This window comes from Lichenostomus cassidix, chromosome 2 (assembly GCF_008360975.1).
Source record: "Lichenostomus cassidix isolate B80296 chromosome 2, HeHo_3.0, whole genome shotgun sequence".
Taxonomy (NCBI): Eukaryota; Metazoa; Chordata; class Aves; order Passeriformes; family Meliphagidae; genus Lichenostomus; species Lichenostomus cassidix.
Genome location: NC_139482.1, coordinates 54738548 through 54759147, shown reverse-complemented (window position 1 = coordinate 54759147; position 20600 = coordinate 54738548). Strand labels below are relative to the sequence as shown.

The 20600-nt window shown below is 41.1% G+C and overlaps 1 protein-coding gene across 7 annotated transcripts in view; it reads right to left on the bottom strand.

The window, feature by feature from the left end:
• Window positions 1-20600, bottom strand: part of ITGA9 (integrin subunit alpha 9) — a 277433-nt gene that overhangs the window by 25332 nt on the left and 231501 nt on the right. For 5 of the 7 annotated variants that reach the window (XR_014849888.1, XM_085051664.1, XM_085051661.1 and 2 more), the window contains one exon: window positions 16926-17045. The exons of the other annotated variants lie outside the window; for them this stretch is intronic. Coding sequence is in view for 4 of the 5 variants with exons in the window: in XM_085051664.1 (XP_084907790.1) it covers window positions 16926-17045 (120 nt within the window). In the remaining variant the exon portion in view is untranslated. The remainder of the gene's footprint in view (window positions 1-16925; window positions 17046-20600) is intronic. 7 annotated transcript variants of the gene reach the window in all.

The window sequence follows — 20600 nt, the reverse complement described above, 5'->3', positions numbered from 1 at the left end:
AGATCTTATTGCTAGTCGGTAGGATTTTAACCTTTAGGAATGTAACTATGTATTGGTCACCTAGTGGGATTCATCCTGCAAGAGGGGAACAATAGGGCGTTGTTGGCATGAAGGTGTTATCATGAACCATTATGACCTCAGCCTGCACGTTGGCTCTACGTGATTTAGGGTAAGCTAGAAATTATTAATTTAAGAGAACCAGAAGCTGGATAATAATAATAAAATTTTTTTAACTGATTTAGAAGGCCAGAGATTGGATAATGATTTACTAAGATTTGCCTGCTAAAGACAATTTACTATTCACTTAATGAATTTTGTGCCTACCTAGTATCGGGGAGGATAGAGAGAAGTGAGCCAAATAATTGAGAAAAAATACTGAGTGTGACCGAACATCCTGCCCTCGGACCCCAGAACTGGTACAAGTTGGTTCTCAGGCTTGGACTTGGACCAAGAACCAAGGGAGCATGCGCAAGGGAACAGGGTTAAGAGTTCATCGTGAAGAAGACTACCAATTTCGCCCTCATTAATCATTTGAGACTCTTGCCCACAATTAATCTTGCCCACAATTAATCTGTGCTCGCATTCGCATGAGCATATTTAAATGAACCATGAACTCGTTATAATACGAAGTGGGGATAGGTAATGAATATGTATAGGAGCATTGTGTAACTTTATGCATATGTAACCTGTAACCTAATATAAACCAAGTGAAGTGCTGCTGAGGGTGTGCATTCTTTTGGAGGGGCTACCCCCCCATGCACCCCAGCTGGAATAAACACATACCTACTTCATAACTATCTGAGTTGTGGAGTCAATCCCGCGCCTCATTCTGGCACCCCAGGTGGACAAGGTTAGCCTGGCTGCAGGATCGACTGAGGGGCTGACATCCTAGGCACGCGCCGGGATTTTCCTGGAGGACCTCCACTCCTCGGACGCTCACTGTGAGAGCAAACAACGACCACCTAATACAGCGGAGAAACGGTATGTGTTTTGGGTATAGGGAAGCCTGTAAGTTGTATGGCTAGGGCTGCTGGTAAGACACAGAGAGACGTCCTGTGCACAGCATCATCCCTGAGTGGTGACCTTGCAAGCAACCGGCTAGGAGAACTGGGAATCGGCGAGGTAATTCACCATCCTTAGCTGGCAGGGGGGGATTCGCTGACCAATAGGGCGGCCGCGAGCAATCCTGGTGGTGAATCAAGTGGATCCCTAAGGAAACTAGTTTGAAAGGAAACTAGTTTGAAGTGTTGTTAACACCGATGTTGTGTATGGGGTGTAGATTAGTCTGCATGAGCAAATGAAGGATTGGTTGATGAAGTGTGAAGCAAGTGGTTAAATAAAGTTGGAATGAATATTTGGGTATGGTTGTGAATTACTAGCTTTGGTATATGAGTGTGGGTTTTTGGAATTTTTGTTGTAATTTGTTGTTGTGGCCGCAAAAAAGTGTTTGTTATGTTGTATTAAGTGTTTATTGTTGTGTTAGGGTGAGTGTATACAGTTGTTTGAAATTGTAGTGGTAAGTGAATAAAGGAAAATTTTCTACCGTGGCCAGTTAAAGACACTGGGTTTTTTTCGGTGGCTACATCAAAAGAGCATAGCCCCAGACCTTTGGCTTTATGTGGATGTAGTACAGCAGCTGTGCCACGGTATGATTAGTAGGTTTTAACACGGTGTCAGGTTTGCAGGCGTGCGGAGTTAAGAGATACTATTTTTTATCGACCTGTCAGAAAACAACTGGGCAGGTTGTAAAGAGAATAAGTTGGAGCACTATAAAAGTTTTGTGTGGGCAAAACCACCAAGTTCCTTCTTAGCAGTATAATTTTAGAAAATATTGGGAATATTGAGTTAATTTACTTAGTGAAAATAGGAGCATATAAAGAGTGGTTGTTTTCATTTTTTTTTCCTTTCTTCTTCCTCCCTTTCAGTAACTAATCTTGATTTTTATTTTTTTTTCTCTCTCTCATAGCAGCTTGATTTTGAGTGAAATAAATGAGACGCTTGTCTGATGCCAAAAATACCTTTTTGTTTTGAATATAAAAATAATTACCCTAAGATTTGGGCATTGTGTGAGTGTGCTGCATGTCACAAAAAATGGTATTGCGTTTTTCGTTTGAGAACAAAGTGGTGTCCAGTGTGTGAGGATTCTGAAATTCAAGCTCGATATAGAATAGCTGAAATAAAAAGTGGAAATCTTAACGAAAGAGATGTGCTTACTATTGTGACAGAGTGGTCAGAAGGAGCTGTTATTGCCTTAGTGTGTGGAGTCATTTAGTTCCTGAAACCTGGTCAGTGCGGGAGGAAAACTAGAAAAAAACAGTAAGGCAGTGTGAAAAGAGGTTTGCCTAGAAAAGAGATAAAACCAAGAGAAGGAAATAGATAAGATGGGAACTAGGCAAAACAAAGAAGTTCCTAAAACAACTCCACTTCGTTGTGTTTTAGCACACTGGAAGGAAATTGCAGGGAGTGGAGGTACAGAAGATAAAAGAACTCTTATCAAATTTTCAACTCAGTGGTGGCCTTTGTACAAGCTAGATGGTGGAATTAGATGGCCTCCACATGGGTCTTTAGAATATAACACACTATTATAGTTAATGTTGTTTTTTTAAAAAAAAAGAAAACAGAACAACCAGCAAAGAAGATGAGGCCGAGAAGGAGTTATTGCACACATGAAACAAGACTGAAGAAGACCAGAGGATTCCACCCTAGCAGATCCACTGGTTATAATGAAGCTAGGGGAAAAAGAAATAGAATTTTTGGTGGACACGGGGGCAACATATTTGGTTTTAAATAAAGCTTTAATGCCGGTGGGGGATGATTATATCATGGTTCAAGGGGCAGCTGGCCAATCTGAAAAAGCATATTTTTGCAAACTTTTAAAGTATAAACTGGGAAAGCAATGGGGTATTCACAAGTTTTTGTAAATGCCCAGATCTCCAAAAGCCCCTTTCGGCAGAGATCTCTTAGAACAGTTACAAGTAACCATTTCATTCAAAGATGGGGAAATTACTCTGGAGGTAAATGATCAACAATATGTTGAAATATTAAGTTTAATGCTAACAACCACAGAGGCTGAGGGAGAAATTAGTGAAGAAATTATGAATCAAGTATTCCCTGGGGTATGGGCAACAAACATACCTGGAAGAGCTAAAAATGCACCCCCAATACAAATTAAGTTGAAAGAAGGGAAAGAACCAGTCAGAGTTAAACAATACCCCCTTTAAGAAAGAAGACAAGGAAGGAATTAGCCCAGTGATAGAAAACGTTTTACAGCCAGGGCTATTGAGAGAGTGCAAATCTGATTTTAACACCCCCATTTTACCAGTCCGCAAACCTGGTGGGTCATATCGGGTGGTACCAGATTTAAGTAGTAAACAAAATAACTGAGGACCTCTATCCTGTGGTGTCAAATCCCTACATGCTACTAACTGAGCTAACACCTGAACTAACCTGGTTTACTGTTTTAGGTTTGAAAGATGCCTTCTTTTGCCTCCCTCTCCACGAAGCCAGCCAGAAAATATTCGCGTTCGAATGGGAAAATCCCAAAAGCGGACGCAAAACTCAGCCAACTTGGATGGTGTTGCCTCAAGGATTCAAGAACAGTCCCACCCTATTCGGGGATCAACTATCAAAAGACCTGGAATCCTGGGAAGCCCCTCTGAAGAAGGGAAGTTATTGCAATACGTTGATGACATCTTAATAGCTACCCGGACAGAAGAAGCCTGTGTACTCTGGATAATAAGTTTACTATATTTCTTGGGGCTCCAAGAGTACAGGGTGTCCAAGAAAAAGGCTCAAGTAGTAAAACCAAAAGTAATTTATTTGGGCTATGAAATCAGTGCTGGGCAGCGAACTTTGGGACAAGACCGGAAAGAGGCCATTTACCAAACCCCGAAACCCCGAACTGTAAAGGAACTACTGACTTTCCTGGGGATGACGGGATGGTGCAGGCTTTGGATCCTTAGTTATGGGGTCCTTGTAAAACCTTTGTATGAGCTCATCAAAAAGGAAAGCAGAGATCTTCAGTGGACGAAGGAGGCCATGAGGGCCTTCAAACAACTGAAGAATGCCCTGATGTCAGCTCCAGCTTTGGGACTTCCAGATGTGAGTAAACCATTTTTTCTGATTTCTCATGAGAAGCAGGGGATTGCCCTGGGAATATTAGCACAAGACCTGGGCCCATATCGACGGGCAGTTACTTATTTGTCTAAGCAACTAGATGCAGCAGCCAAAGGGTGGCCGGGGTGCCTCAGGGCTGTCGCAGCAGTCGTGCTAAACATCCAAGAGGCACGCACGTTTACCTTGGGCCAGAAAATGACTGTGCTAGTGTCCCATACAGTGTCTGCAGTGCTGGAAGTGAAAGGCGGACACCGGCTTTCCCCACAGAGGTTCCTGAAATACCAAGCCATCATGGTGGAGCAGGACGATGTGGAAATAGCGGTCACTAATATTGTCAACCCAGCTTCTTTCCGCAGCGGAAACAATGGGGAGCAGGTGCACCACGACTGTCCGGAAACTATCGAATCCACATACTCCAGTCGTCCAGATCTGAAGGATATACCTTTGGATGATGCAGAGACCTGGTTTACCGATGGGAGCAGCTACGTCATCAGTGGAAAGCAACATGCAGGGTATGCAGTCACCACCAGCAAAAACGTAATAGAATCTGGACCCCTACCAATAAACACTTCTGCCCAGAAAGCTGAAATAATTGCTTTAACCCGTGCTTTGGAAATAGCAAAAGGAAAAAAGATAAACATTTATACAGACTCAAAGTATGCATTTGGAGTTGTACTTGCACACGGAGCCATTTGGAAAGAAAGGGGACTGTTGAACTCACAAGGAAAGAACATTAAACATGCACAAGAGATAACCTGGCTGTTGGAAGCAGTCCAGCCACCTGAAAAGGTAGCAATCATGCACATTAAGGCACTCCAGAAAGTGAGCTCAGAATTGGAAGAAGGAAATGATCTGGCAGACAGAGAGGCAAAAGAAGCAGCAAAAGGTGAAGTGACAGCTGAAGGGGCTTTAATTCCAGATGGCCAAATCTCCCTAGAAGGTAAGCCAACCTGTAACAAAGAGGACAGAAAACTAATCGAAGATCAGAATGGGTCATATAATGAAGAGGGTTGGGCTACTACTGCACAGGGGAGGTTGGTCATTCCCTCTCATTTAGTGTGGGCACTAGTAAGAACAGAACACCAAAAGACACACTGGGGAATAGATGCCCTACACAAATATTTAATTGAAAGAATTATTGCCAAAAATTTATATGCTACCATCACACAGGTAACCCGTCAGTATGACCTTTGCCTCCAGACTAGCCCTAAAAATATCCCCAAACCAAAATTGGGCCAAACTGGGAAAGGGAATGGGCCTGGACAGCAGTGGCAAATTGATTTCTTGAAACTCCCAAGAAAAGGGGGGTATCGGTACTTGTTGGTACTAACAGATACCTTTTCAGGATGGCCAGAAGCCTTTCCCACTGGGACTGTCAAAGCCCAGGAGGTAACCAAGGTATTTTTACAAGAAATAATACCATGCTTCGGAGTTCCAGCCACTATGTCCTCAGATAGAGGACCACGTTTCATTTCAAAGGTGGTACAACAAGTTAGCCATCATTTAGGCATAGACTGGGAGCTTCACACCTCATACCACCCACAGTCAAGTGGTCAGGTGGAGAAAATGAACCACCTAATCAAACAGCAAATTGTAAGATTGGGGCAAGAAGCCAATTTACCCTGGCCCCAATCTTTTCCACTTGCATTGTTATGAATCCGAACTAAACCCAGAACTAAAGAAAAATTAAGTCCTTTTGAGATGCTCTATGGGAGACCATATGGAGTACAGAAAGGATTATCCACCCAAGGTGGGGAGGAAACACTGACGGCCTATATGGTGGCCTTGAGTAAGCAACTCAGAAAAATTGAAAAGCATGTGGCTGGAACTCAGAGTTGGGGCCTATACAGCCCAGTACACAACATTCAGTCTGAAGATTATGTTTATGTTAAGTCTCTTACAGATAAAACTTTGGAGCCACAGTGGGAAGGACCATTTCAAGTACTCCTTACCACTTTCACCACGGTCAAAATCAAAGAACAGAACGCCTGAATTCATCATACTCAAGTGAAGAAGGCTCCAGAGACCCCTTGGAAAGTGGCTTCTAATGATAATGAACTGAAATTGAAATTTACCTGGGTAAAATGAATGCAATTAGAAAAGTTACTCTCATTGGTGTTTTCACAATTATAACCATACTTCAAGGAAAAGGAGGTACTTTTAGCCAGGGCGATACTGAACGGCCTTGGTCACAAGCCCTCACAGGGCATTCCAGCTTTCAGGGAAACCACCCTACAGACAGCTGTCCGGATTTGGCTATAATTGTAATGCATGATGATAAAATTTACCACCCACCTGAATGGGTTTGGAATCAAAATAAGTAGATCATGACCCTACCTGGTATCATTAATGAAAAATCCAGGTGGGATGCAGGAAAATAGAACCTGGTTTTCAATATAAAAAACCCTCTTCCATTACAGTTCTTGGAAATTTTAATTTAGCATTTACAATCCACTCTAATATTTTAAAAGAAATAAAATTGGCAAACTGTAAATTTAGAATCATGCATTACACGAGAACAACAAGGGTTTATCTGTGAGAGTAACACAATTAATGCCAAAGATATATGTTTAGATGTTGAGCAAAGCATTTGCCACTTTGAAGTTCACCTGGATACTAGTCAGAAAACAGTACTTGTATATATTGGTCAGGGTTGTGTTTGCCTAAGCACAATGGGTGTTTTCATAGAAATAGATAATGACAATGTTACTTTGGATGTTAGGCATCATTCTAATTTTTGTATTTGTAATTTTGTGTAGATTATTGGGTGTGACTTTGTATTTGGCACCAGCTGTATCTCATCAATTGATAAAGTCCAATTACACAATGTATCATGAATTATCATCAACACCTACTGGGATGAACCTTACACTGGTAAGACAATTGGTAGAGCATCAAGACTTAATTAATATCCTAAAAGGAATTCAAAAAAGTGGAAAGAAAACTTTAATAACTATTCACCATGATGCAGAGGAAATAAGCAGAATCTTACAAAGAGCAAGACAGGATGCAGATCACCACTGGTGGGATATGCTTTTTGGATGGTCACCTACTGCAACTGGTATCCTTAATACATTGTGTCACCCCATAATTGTTTTACTAATTTTGGTAGGTATTAGTCTTGTGTTATCTGTTCTGTTATTTGTTTGGAATTGTAGGATGTTAAAGAGGCTATCCATTTTAACTACTTTATCGAATGTACATGGTAAGGCATTGAGAGATAATTATTGCAGAATCCTGCTAGAAGAAGAATCCATTTACTAGTAAAAGAACTTACTAATTTTATAGAAAAGGGGGGACTGATTTAGAGTAAGCTAGAAATTATTAATTTAAGAGAACCAGAAGCTGGATAATAGTAATAAAAATTTTTGAACTGATTTAGAAGGCCAGAGATTGGATAATGATTTACTAAGATTTGCCTGGGAAATCAATTTATTATTCGCTTAATGATTTTGTGCCTACCTAGTATCAGGGAGGATAGAGAGAAGAGAGCCAAATAATTGAGAAAAACTACTGAGTGTGACCGAACATCCTGCCCTCGGATCCCAGAACTGGTACAAGTTGGTTCTCAGGCTTGGACTTGGACCAAGAACCAAGGGAGCATGCGCAAGGGAACAGGGTGAAGAGTTCATTGTGAGGAAGACTACCAATTTCGCCCTCATTAATCATTTGAGACCCATGCCCAAAATTAATCTGTGACACTGCGTTTGCGCGAGCATATTTAAATGAACTTTGAACTCATTATAATATGAAGCGGGGATAGGTAATGAATATGTATAGGGGCTTTGTCTAACTTCATGCATATGTAACCTGTAACCTAATATAAACCAAGTGAAGTGCTGCTGAGGGTGTGCATTCTTTTGGAGGGGCTACCCCCCATGCACCCCAGCTGAAATAAACACATACCTACTTCATAACTATCTGATTTGTGGAGTCAATCCTGCACCTCATGCGTGAGATGAAACTGGCCACTCCTGAGGAGGAGATATAAGGTGTGGTCCTGGAGTGGAAGGGATGGATGCCATCATGCACACCATTTTCATCCAGGGGAGACCGTGAAGGGGCACTGCCTTCCACCTCTCCAGCCCAGAAGCCATGCTCCATCTCCTTCTCCTGCTCGACAGCTTCTTCAAAATCCAGGGGTCAGTATGTATTTATTGCTAATGCAACTAATAAAATTAATTCACTGTGCAATTCTGAATGTGTCATGAGTGTTTTGTGCATGGGCACCCTCAGGAACCCATAACAGTAGTACATTTTTTAAGAAGTTGTAGAATGAACATAGACATCAACAGAAGTTCATCTCTGATTATCGCTCTTGAAACTGAGAAAGAACACAACGTCTACCACAGATACGTCTGGATAAAACCATCTTCTAAAATCTCAACAGGGAATAGGACAGTAAGTAGAGATACCATTGCTGTAAACACAATTAATGTAAGACATATTTTCCATTTCCATATTTTCCATTTCCTCTCCAAAGAAAAGAAATGCTACTTTTGGCTTTGTTTGAAAACCAGAAACTAAATATTAAAGACTATTTCTGGAATCAATACAAAATAGCTTTACAACCATACTTTGATATATTTGATCTGCCAAAAATATTTGAATGAAAGTTGTACCATGTTCATTACTATCAGAATAAGTCAATTTAATGGGTTAGCCAAACCAGAAGGAAATGGCTATGACTGGTGTAAGTCATAATACAGCATTTCCCACTGTGACACCAAGCCTAAAGACAGAATTCAGACAAAGCAAATCACATTTGATGTCATTGGCATCTGGGTCTGAGAGATGCCAAAGACTTCCAATAAATACACATACTGTGGCCTGGCAGTGGGGAACCTTGGAACTTTAGGTATGTATTTGCAATTTTTCAGCCTACACACAGTTTTTTTTTCTGGTTTAGACTCCCAGAAATTATGGCTGTTTTCCTTTCTTCTGAAAGACATTCTGAACCACAACCCTACCTCTCTCTTACCGGTGGATTACATTTGTTCTCATGGTGCCAGGATAAGAGCAACACAGCTGCAATGGGTGGGATGTTCTCAAAGTACTCTGGCATGCACAGCTCTCATTTGGAGGACATGGAGATCAAAGAGAACACTCAGTCACAACTTACTGTTGCACATTTACATAGCTCATTTCATCAAGAAAGATAACAAAGGCATTTTACAAGTACTGGACACATACCATCACTGAAATTTTGCCAATCTTTCTCCTGAGGGTAGTGAACAAATACTACATGGCAGCCAGCAAGCTCACTGGTGAAGGCGGTGTTTTGGCTACAACAACAGCACTAACCATTTAATTGTGACCAAATGATGACCAAACTCAATCCTCCTGCAACATCTAGTCAGAATTCAAAAAGCACAGCGAATCACCAGGGTAATCTACTGCAGAAATCCCAACATTTGAGTCACTGTTGCAGGAATACAAACCCTTTTGGTCTCAGGAAGCCAAGGGTCTACAAACATTTTGTGGTGCTTACTTTGGTTCAGGAAAAGGAAACAATAAAACAAGTTTTGACTGTTCTTTAAGAAAATAAACAGACTTCAAATTATCCACTCAACTTCTGCCTGGTGAAAACTTCATTATTTATACAGACAACCAACCACTTCCATTGTCCCATTCCCTCCTCAAGGTTTCCTAGATATTATACAAAGTGAAGATCTATCTATGGTTGGGAGATAATATGGGCTTGGTCTTGAATCACAGAGTTAACGGCATTTTTATTACTTGTAACAGGATAATGTTGGAAAAAACTTATTCTAGGTCTACTGAACCTAGAGTCTGTATCAAAAAAGTAGTACCCTGAGAAGCCTACATGTGAGATAGCAAGTAACAACTTACTTAAAGCAACTAGATAATGGGTAACAAAAGCAGTAAAATTGAGAAGTTTATCAGAAAAGCTGTAGAGAATGCAATGCTTCAAGGACCACAGAAGGAGGAATTTCAGAGAACCCAAATAAAGTCACAGTTTTTGCAGTTTTTATTGACAGAGAGGACAGGTATAGGCTACTAGGTTCCTACATGTAGGGATCATATTTTTGTGAATGAGACAACCTGAAAAATTAGAGGAAAAAGGTGGGCAGGAACTTGGAAGGAAGTTTGAAAAGCTAGTGTTGACATGTTTTTAAATTAAGAGATGATGAATAAAAAAAATTAGAAGAAATATAGACCTTTTTAAGTTCTGAGACAACTGGTGCATCCATCTACATCTCTCAGGGAAGACGTTTGTGAGCTGTGAAATACATCCTTCCCATTCGTAGTCCCTAGTAAGTGCTCTCACAGCAAGTTGAGCTGACTGCCTTGTTTATCTGAACAATTATGATTCTTCATTTTTGGCTTCACCATAGTACATAATGGTTTATTCTTGGAATTATATGTACAGAAAGGAAGAAGCATGTGAACTCTGAATAGAAACAACTTTCACCAAATATATAAAATGCCACCCAGTTTCAATAGATTTATCTGTACCCACTTCTAAAAACAACATTCAAAGCTATACAGCTATTACACCCAGTTGAAGGACTTTTTTTTAATTGAAATGCACTCTTCCTGGAAAGATTATATATATAAATAGAGTGGGGGGAGGGACAGAGAGAGAGATATAGGAAATATATGTATGTGTATATATATGTATATGTGTGTGCATACATATGTGTATATTTATGTATATGTGTGTGCATACATATGTGTATATGTATGTATATGTGTGTGCATACATATGTGTATATGTACATATTTATGCGTGTATACACAACAATCCCGTGCATCACTACAAGATGGGGGCAGAGTTACAAGAAAGCTGCCCTGTGGGAAAGGACCTGGGGTTTCTGGTTAACAGCTGGCTGAACATGAGCCAGCAGTGTGCCCATGTGACCAAGAAGGCTAGTGGCATCCTGACCTGTATCAGCAATAGTGTGGCCAGCAGGGCCAGGGCAGGGACTGTCACTCTGTACGTGGCACAGGTGAGGCTTGAGTACTGTGTCCAGTTTTAAGCCATTCATTTCAAGAAAGACGTTGAGATGCTGAAACAACTCATGCGAAGGGACAATGAAACTGGTGCAGGGTGTACAGAATAAACCATGTAACAAGTAGCTGATGGAGCTAGGGTTGTTCAGCCTGGAAAAGAAGAAGGGTCATGGGAGACCTTACAGATCTCTACTACTACCTGAAAGTAGGCTGTAGCAAGGTGGTAGTCAGCTACTTCTCTTAGGCAACTAGTGACAAGACAAGACAAGCCATTGCCTCAAGCTGTGACTAGGGAGGTTTCAAATGGACATCAAGAAGAATTTCTTCACTGAAAGGGTGGTTAAGCATTGGAATGGGCTGCCCAGGGACGTGTTAGAGTCACTATCTCTGATAGTGTTCAAGAAAAGACTGGATGTGGCACTTAGTGCCATGGTCTAGTTGACAAGGTGGTGATTGGTCTAAGGTTGTACTCAACGAACTTTTTCACATGGCCTTTTTCAACCTTGATTCTATGATTATGCATATATATGTATGCATGTACGTATGTATGTATAAAAGCCACACTTCTCCCCTACACTGAAATCCAAAGAGGTTTTGTGCCATAACCATATTTCCCTATGCACCTTGGGGGGAAAATGTGGTGGTGTTTCATTTTTGTGGGTTTTTTTTTTAAATCAGTTTTACTTCATTGCAGAGCTACTACTCCAAAACCTGGCCACAGGAAAGGGTGCTGGTATGACGACAGCTCAGGAAACTGTAGTTAAGACACTGCCACCTGAGCTGTAAATGAAAGGGAGAAAATTGTTTGGGGCTTGGAACACAGAATACAGAATAACCACTGTCAAAGATTAAGTGCAGAGTTTAGGGGTATATTTTCTTCCTTCACTGGAACATGATGAGCTGTATGTTTTGGTCCATAAATCTTTTTTAAAACGATTTAATGTTTGAAGCTGTAAGTAAGAGAAAGCATCTCCTTACAAAATGGGGAAAACTTTTTTGGTTTTCCTATACAGATGAATTTCAAGTTAGCTTTAGCCTTGGTTAGCTTGACATATTTTCTGAACACTGAAACAACATCTGAGACAATGGCAAGTGCTCTGTCTAGGGGAATAAAAGTATTCTTTCAAAGACACTTGTTCAGTCACAAGTTATTTCTCCTAAAAACTAAAAAACAATCTTCTAACTCTCATTTTAAGACAAAAGGCAAAACTGTACTGTGTAGCACACACTGAAGAGCAGAAACCTTCTGGCTAGTAAAAAACCAACATATGTGAGTGTTTTGCTCCTTGTTCTCCTCTCTACAATCCTGTCAAAAATCCACAAAGAGGTTCTTATTACAAAAGGGACCAGGTTCTTATTACAAAAGAGACCAATTCTTTGATCCAGAAATCCAGAAAGCAATGCTAGAAACCTCATTTTAGACAAATCAGAACTTGGATGCCACAGGGACAGGCTCACCTCAGAAAGATGCTTAATGTCAAGATGAATAAGTTTTGATATAAGTCCATCTCCTGTGTTAAACATACCACACAGAAACAAAATAATGTTGCTGTAATGAATACACATTCATATAAAATCTTTGTTTTAATAATCACTTCCACAACTGGCTCCACGGATCATTCAGGTGCCCAAATGTCCAGCCTGGTACTCCCTTACACATTCCCTCTTTGACAACATTTTTTTTTTCTGTGCACTTAATCTAAAATTATATGGATTAAATAATTCACTTCAGAACTCAAGCCAGTTCAAATGTAGAAATTTCAATCCATAACATTGTAAAGAACTTATATAATTAATAGAATATTTATTTGTGTTATAATACATCATGCTTCAGTTTTGTACTTGCGTGGTGTATATCTGGTCTACACGTGCATAAATATGCTGTGTCTGGAGGAGACTTTGTCCTCACACATTGCTGCAGTCCTGACACCTGAAGAAAGAGTGTCTGGGACAACACTTACCAAAATAAACCAGCCATCACTGCCTTTTCCTCCTAAATTGTGAGACTCTGAGCTTTTTGCCCCCTTCCACCAGCACAGGCGCCTGTCTGTAGCCTCCAGGGCTGAAGGCTGAACTCTTAATTCAAATTCAAATTGTAGGTAACAGCTCTGGCCTGATGGCTTATCAGCTACGCATGCATTTGAAACCAGCACAGAAACCGCTGAATCATCCCATGAAGGACTGTCACCTTGGAGGAGGCTTTGGGGGTCTCCAAAGACCACCAGGATATACGGAGCATGCGTGGTGCACATGCTAATGATATTAATGACTTCCGAGAAATGATTTGTATAACCACTCCTATCCTGAAGAATGTAATTAATATTCATGATTTTACCTATAACTCTGTGTCTTTGGGGTACTGAGGTGTGTGTGTGTTTAGTGGAAACAATCCCCACACATCCGGTGCACCGAATAAAGCAAATACCCACTTCTCTGACTTGGTCTCTGAAGTGTCTCTGAGCTCGATTGGGGCGAATCAATTGTCACCAGTCCTTGTGAAACCACAGGCCTGTCTAGCATGTGGGTAGCTAGCCTGAAGAAAAGCAACATCCTGACCTGCTCCACTTTCCACAAGCATCTGGAAGCCACCAAATGAGTCTAGGCCAATCTCCACATAAAAAAAGGAAAATGTATTGCTATGGGCAACAGCATGAGATCTCCTCTTGCTCCTCCTGCACGTAGGTGACCACATGTGAGGCGTGAGTGTGGAGAGCGAGCTATGCTGCAGAGAAACTGTCAAGTATGAGAGCACATCCCCACAGACACCTGCACAAAGATATCCCAGAATGGATGAACAAGATATTAAAAGCCACAAGCTGGGCTGTCCAACAAAATAGGCAAAAATGGGGCAATCCTTGCCAGCCTGCCTTATGTACAGTATCTTGTGGAAGTCAGGGAAAAGTGCTCACCCACTCTGAATCTGTATGCACTTAAACCAGAGGAAGCACAACGTCTACATGAAATATGAAAATAAACAGAGAAACAAGGACACTCAAAAACTGATCAAGCTCATGCTAGAAAGCTTTTTATGTTTGTATAAACATGGCTGTGAACTTGCATATGAATAAATAAGTTTTTATTTGAAGTAAATCAACCAAACATTTAACATCACTTCCATTGACATGAACCCCCTAAACTCTGCAATTTTAGACTTACAAATAATGAAATAATGCCATCCTCATCTTAGTATTATGCACAGTAAACTTATTCTGATTCAAAATAGAATTTTGTGCTGGAATGTCCCTGAGATTTCACTCTTGCTAATGCTATTAATTCTAGCAGTGTGTAATGTGAAATATTTACATGTATTCTAATATTCCTCTGCAACTTGAAGGAGCTGTTTGCTCCACTTGCAAAATATTGGCATGATTGAGGATTTGTGCATTGTTGCACCACTTGTGGTACAGTTGTGCACACAGAGAATGTACTTTGCACATCGGGCTGAGACATGGGTGCTGCCAGCATACTCTGCAGTGCTGCCGGTTCTCAGTTCTGTTACAATGAGTTTGCTCCAGCTCCTGCTCTTTTTTGTGTAAACAGCTGCCTTCCAGCACCACAGTTGAGCTCTAATTTTATTTCTTAACAAAAATATAATTTATTTTGTACTCTAGTCCTAAAATTTGGATAAATTCTTATTCTCACTGGAGGTTCTACGACATCCAAATATCCATCTAATTAAAATCTGTTATTTCATTCCACATTTAAAAACTAAATTCTAATATAATGTTGGGATTTTTTTTTTACTTCTTCACACACAAAATTTAGGAATGACTGTAGGATATACTTGGCCAATTCTTGTTTAAAAAATATTTACAATTAGACAATTAAGATTCCTCTGCAGGACTGCAACTTCCCCATGTCAGTTTTATCTCAAACAACTTTAATATTGCCATAATTTTAATAAATACAGTAACCAGTGAATGCAAAGTATTACTTACATATATTTATGTTTCAAACTAAGATAAATTAAAATACTGGCTGATACTAGCAACTACACAGTTTTAATCACTTTCCTCTAAAACAAAACCTTAAATTATTGAATTATTTAGTAATCATGCAAATCTGTGGATAAAGCCCTGGAGCTCAGCTGGCAAAGCCTGACTGTCATCTCTGACTCTGGGCAAGGCATCTCATCTTTCTTTGCCTCAGCACATATGCATATGAAAACAGCCATGTAACCCTAGTTATAACTCTTTGTTGCTGTTACTTGCAATTTCTCTCAATCCTTTCATGCAAAAAAGTGGCAGTTTTATCACATATACTGAATGATCCCTATAAAATTTAAAAGAGCTCAAAGTATCAAGATTAACCCAGGAAGGAAAGGACTGTATTAACTCTAGTGGAGACCAAGAATTGAACTTGTGCAAGTTTTACCTGAAGACTCACAGTGATATTTCTTTTATCTTGCACATTTTCAAACAGTGCATCTCATGCCTTTTTATGACAGGAAATGAGCCGTATGAAATCAGCCGTATAGGTATCAGCAGCAACACCCCCTTTATCAAAACTGCATGTCATTAGGACATAAAAACCGGGCCTCTTCCAATCTCACATTTTTCCATTCTCATGGTTATTCTTCCATCTTAATTGCATAGGCTTTTTTTTGTTTTTTCATTTTACTATTTCTGACACAGGAAGCAAAAGTATTTGCCATATGCCAGAAAAACAGAAGTTATGAGATATTATAGACTGTTGTCAGACATTGTTTTCCAAATGAACCTGGCCAGTAAGTGCTTAAAAATCTTCAAAACTTCAAAATTTAAATCCATAACCCACATAAACTTTATATTACGTGAAGTAGTGTATAATCTATAACATAACTATATACACATTTATATAATTTAAAGTAAGAATTGCATGGCCAGTTTTACGTTTCTAAACCCATTTTGTAGCCTCATGATCTGCAGCAATATATCCTTTTGCAGCACACTGGGGCTGTGACCTCCAGTCCCAGCCCAGCCACCTAGCAGAGCCTGCAGCACACATGCTGCTAAAGAGTGCAGGTCAGGCTGGATGTCTGCCATGGGAAGCAAAATAATGCTGGACTAGTTCCCATGTGTGCATTTGAGATTTACTTCTCTCAAAGACAGTGCCTAACCTTGACTGCGGTCTTTTAAATTTATGGATTTATTTGGGAACTGAAGAATGAAAACTCTTGAAGTTCCTTACCCTTCATATTTACCACACCACATGGCTGTTGGCAAGTGTTAGCATTACACCAGTTTTACCCCGTAACAGTGCCTAGGTAAAAGACTTGCACCTTATCAGAGACAGTGTGAAGGCCGTCTTTTAAGAGGTCCATATGCTTCTTTCTCTGGTAAGGCATTTTGCTGATCTGGAACTCTTTGTCTGAGGTATTTATTGCTCGATACTCTTCTCCCAAAGGCATCTACCTCTTGGAAACTGTAGCTACCAACTAGTTTTTGCTAGACATTCACCCAATCTCTTTACTGGTCAAGCAAAATTGACCTGATTTTCAGGAAGCTCTGCTGAAATCAATGAAAAACATAGAAATGTAAAGTATGTAAGTGCAATATAAGAGCAGATTTCTAAGAGAGATCTTTCATTGTCCTGAAATGGTATCAGAGGTTTCAACTTTCAATAACCAGGCTCTAAAAACCCACATTTTTTCACTTCTTCTCTACATCATAAGTCCCTCCATGTCCCTCAAAAAAGCTTGGATATGAAATTGGTTTAGCTGACTAATGACTTCTGTAATGGAGTAGACAATTATTCAGTTCCTGAAGAAAATGGATGTTAAATACAAGGATAAATTTAAGCTTTTTTTCCTGGGACTAGCTTTGGTGTTTATGTTGCTTCTGTTACCTTACCTTCCATAAGAGCACAGCCAGCAATAGGAAGATGAGAATTCCCACCAACAAACTGATGGCAATGATCCATCCAACAACATACCCGCGAGGCTCCAGACTGTGCAAAGCCTCAAAGACCACCTACAAAGCAATTAAAGAAAGATCTTTTTACAATTGGAAGTTGTACTGTTTTCTCTTGTACTTATCTTACTAAACACATTGTATGGTGGCCACATTGATCATATTTCATCTGTCAAACAAATATGGAATGCAGCCTTAATTTAGTGCTTTCCATCAATTTTTCCCAAGGGATTTAAAGCTTTTAAGTGGATTTTGAGTAGCCATGCATTGGATCCAAAGAATATAAGCTTCCACTGCCAACCCCCGACAATGAGCTTGTTCAGGTGCTGGGCCACCAAAGGTGCACAAAGTTTTGCATGAAAAACTCCATCTCTTGGATTGGCAGGCATTGGCATGACATCTTGCATGGTTTGTCTTACTCATGTTCTGGCCCCGCCAAACCCCCTGATGCTTCACATGAAACACTCACAATGAGTTTATGCTGGGGGTTAGGTTTTCTAAGTGAATTTCTTCCCATTTGTTGTTGGGGAGATGCTGGGAGTGGCTTTCTAGGTAAGTAGACAGCGATTAAGGAACAAAAGGAGTAGCCAAGTACCCTGGTATACCTCTGAAATGGTTTGGGGCAGGGAGGAGAACAGGGATTTGGAGTTTCTTAGCTGAGTGGGAGTAGTCTTTCCCCAGCTGAGATAGTCACCGTGGAGATTTTTGCCTAGGACCTCTCCTGTGCGGCAGTTTCAACACTGCCATGGAGCTCTGCCTGCCACCTGCTTGTAAGCCTGTTGCTTGCAAGAGAGAGAGAGTGCCGGCTACCCCATTGACTGAGACTTTGCCGGCTGCCAGCACGGAGAGAGACCAGCGCAGCCCACATGGGTGCGGGGGGGGGGGGGGGCGGGGAGTTGTCCCTTCCCCCCCTCCCTGAAGCCATTGCATGGCGAGCCACCTGAAGCTCAAGCAGCCCCCGCCAGACCTCTTCTCTGTACGGTAGTGTCATCGCGATAAAGCCCTGCGTCCTTTCCCAGCATCTACTGGCTGCCATCAGCGGTGCCAAAGACCAATTACTGCTCTCGTAGGGGAGTCACCCCCTTTCACTCTCCCTCATCTGAGCTGCCCTCACCATCAGGGAGGTCCCGCTCTTGCATCAGAGAGCCCCTTGAAGCTGCGAGGGAGGTACTGCACCTTCTCTGCCTCACCTGAGTAACCAGCACCCCCTGCCAGTTGTGGTCATAACTACAGCAATGGGGAAATACCTTAACGGATGGGAAAAGTCTGTTATTGGGGTTTTTTTTAGCATCGTTGTTGTTGTTTGTTCTGTCTTGTTACCTATATATATTCCAGTAAATAACTGTTATCCCTTCTCCCATATTTTTGTCTGGAAACGCCATAATTTTTGAAGTCACAATAATTTGGAGGGAGGGGTCATCTTTCCATTCTAGGAAGGTTTCCACCTTCCTTGGCAGATATTTGTCTTTTAAACAAAGACAACCTTTGTTAACTATCTTTTCCCCCAAAAAAACTGGACAACTCATACATCCATCATACAAGTCGTTCCTGCTGTGCTTTACAAGATACATTGTGTGAAAGAGGCAAGGACACATGCAGTCATGGGTTCTTCTGAAAATGCAGGGAGCTGTTCTCTCTTTTTCTACAGAATGCATGGCGGGGAAATACAGACAACAAAGAGGCTTCCCACTGTCCCTCTGTCTCAAGAAGACAATGGGAGCAAATTATACTATTCATAAACACTTTGATTGTTATTTCAATCAAAACTAGTTCCTCAGTGGAAAACTCAAAACCAGCTCTCCTCAGTGAGGGCTATTTCTATGTTAAATTTTGCAATTTAATATCCAGCAAATGCAAAGAGGCAGCAGGGATTTTTTAAAAAGATAATACATTTGCTTTGTCTGGCTTTCTTTTGCAAGACAAAGTAGCTAGTTTTCCTCCCTCCTTCACAAACCACTTTTACCATCTTTGCTTAAAAATGCCAAAACCATTTTGTAGATATGAATTGTTAAATCAGTTTTTTTTTTAAATAAACTGCTAAAACTAGGTGAAAATCCAGGAGTTATAGTCACATACAATTATGCAATCCCAAGATAAGAGGCCGATGACAGACCCATAAAATACATTCACTCACTGTTAACTCTGTTCTAACAGCTTCATTTATGAGACAGCAAAGGCAATGCAATACCATGCAACTTCTATGAATGTTGAAGGTGGGCATTCAACAAAAGGATGCAGAAGGAAGGAGATGGCAGCACTGGTACAGAGGTCAGAGATGCCCTGGGCTCTCCAAACGTGCAGATTTCTAAGCCTCAGAGAAAGACATGGAGATTCTGAGTGAGTGCAGGCAAGAGCAACAGCCCTTTTTGGAGTGGGAGATGGGACAAGGACAGTTTCTCAAGATCTCACAAACAAACATTTCTCTGTTTCTGTAAGCATGTGTAGCCTTAGCAAACAGTCACTAAAATTACAGGCACAGATGAGAGAAAGGGGATGACTATATTTTATCACGGTGTTCCAATAAAGATGTACTCAGACATCTTTCATCTCAGTTTCACAGGTTCATTTAATGCTGAAGAAGATCACAGATTTTCTGCAAGAAGAATTTTAATATAGTTGATTCATACACACTGCTTTTTTCTATCAATCAGATATTATCAGGTATTTCACACAATCACAGAATGGGTAAGGTTGAAAGGAACCTCCAGTGCAGTGATCTGGTGCAACCTCCCTGCTCAAGCAGTGTCATGGTAGAGCACATTGCACAGAACTGCATCCAGATGGTTCTGGAATATCTCCAGTGAGGGAGACTCCACAATCTCTCTGGTCAATCAGCTCCATTGCTCGGTCACCTGCACAGTAAAGAACTTCTTCCTCATATTCAGTTGGAACTTACTGTGCATCAGTCCCTTCCTGTTTCCTCCTGCCCTATTGCTTGGCAGCACCAACAAGAGCCTGATTCCATCTGGTATACAAATATCTGAAGGGACCCCCTCCCTTCAGATATTTATATACATTGATGAGGCCCCCCTTCGGTTATCTTTTCTTGAGACTGAACGGGCCCAGCTCTCTTGGCCTTTCCTCATAAGAAAGATGTTCCCTACCCTTAACCACCTCTGCTGTTCTCTACTGAACCTGCTCCAGGAGCTCCATGTCACTCTTGTTCTGAGGAGCCCAGAACTGGGCACAGCACTCCAGATATGGCCTCATGAGGGCTGAATAGAGGTGCAGGATCACCTCCCTCACCTGCTGGCAATGCTCTTCCTAACACATATCAGGACACCACTGGCCTTCTTGGTCACAAGGGCTCACTGCTGGCTCATGGACAGCTTGTTGTCCACCAGGACCCACAGGTCCTTCTCTGCAGAGCTGCTTTCCAGCAGTTTGGCCCCCAGCCTGTACTGGTGCAGGGGTTATTCTTCCTCAGGTGCAGGACTCTGCATCTGTCTTTTTTGAACGTCAGACTTCTCTGCCCATCTCTCCAACCTTGTTAAGGTCCTTCTGAATGTCAGCACAGCACTCTTGGGTATTGGCCACTCCTCCCAGCTTTGTGTTGTCAGTGAACTTGCTGAGGAGGGCCCTTCACCCAAGTCACTGATGAACACGTGAAACAAT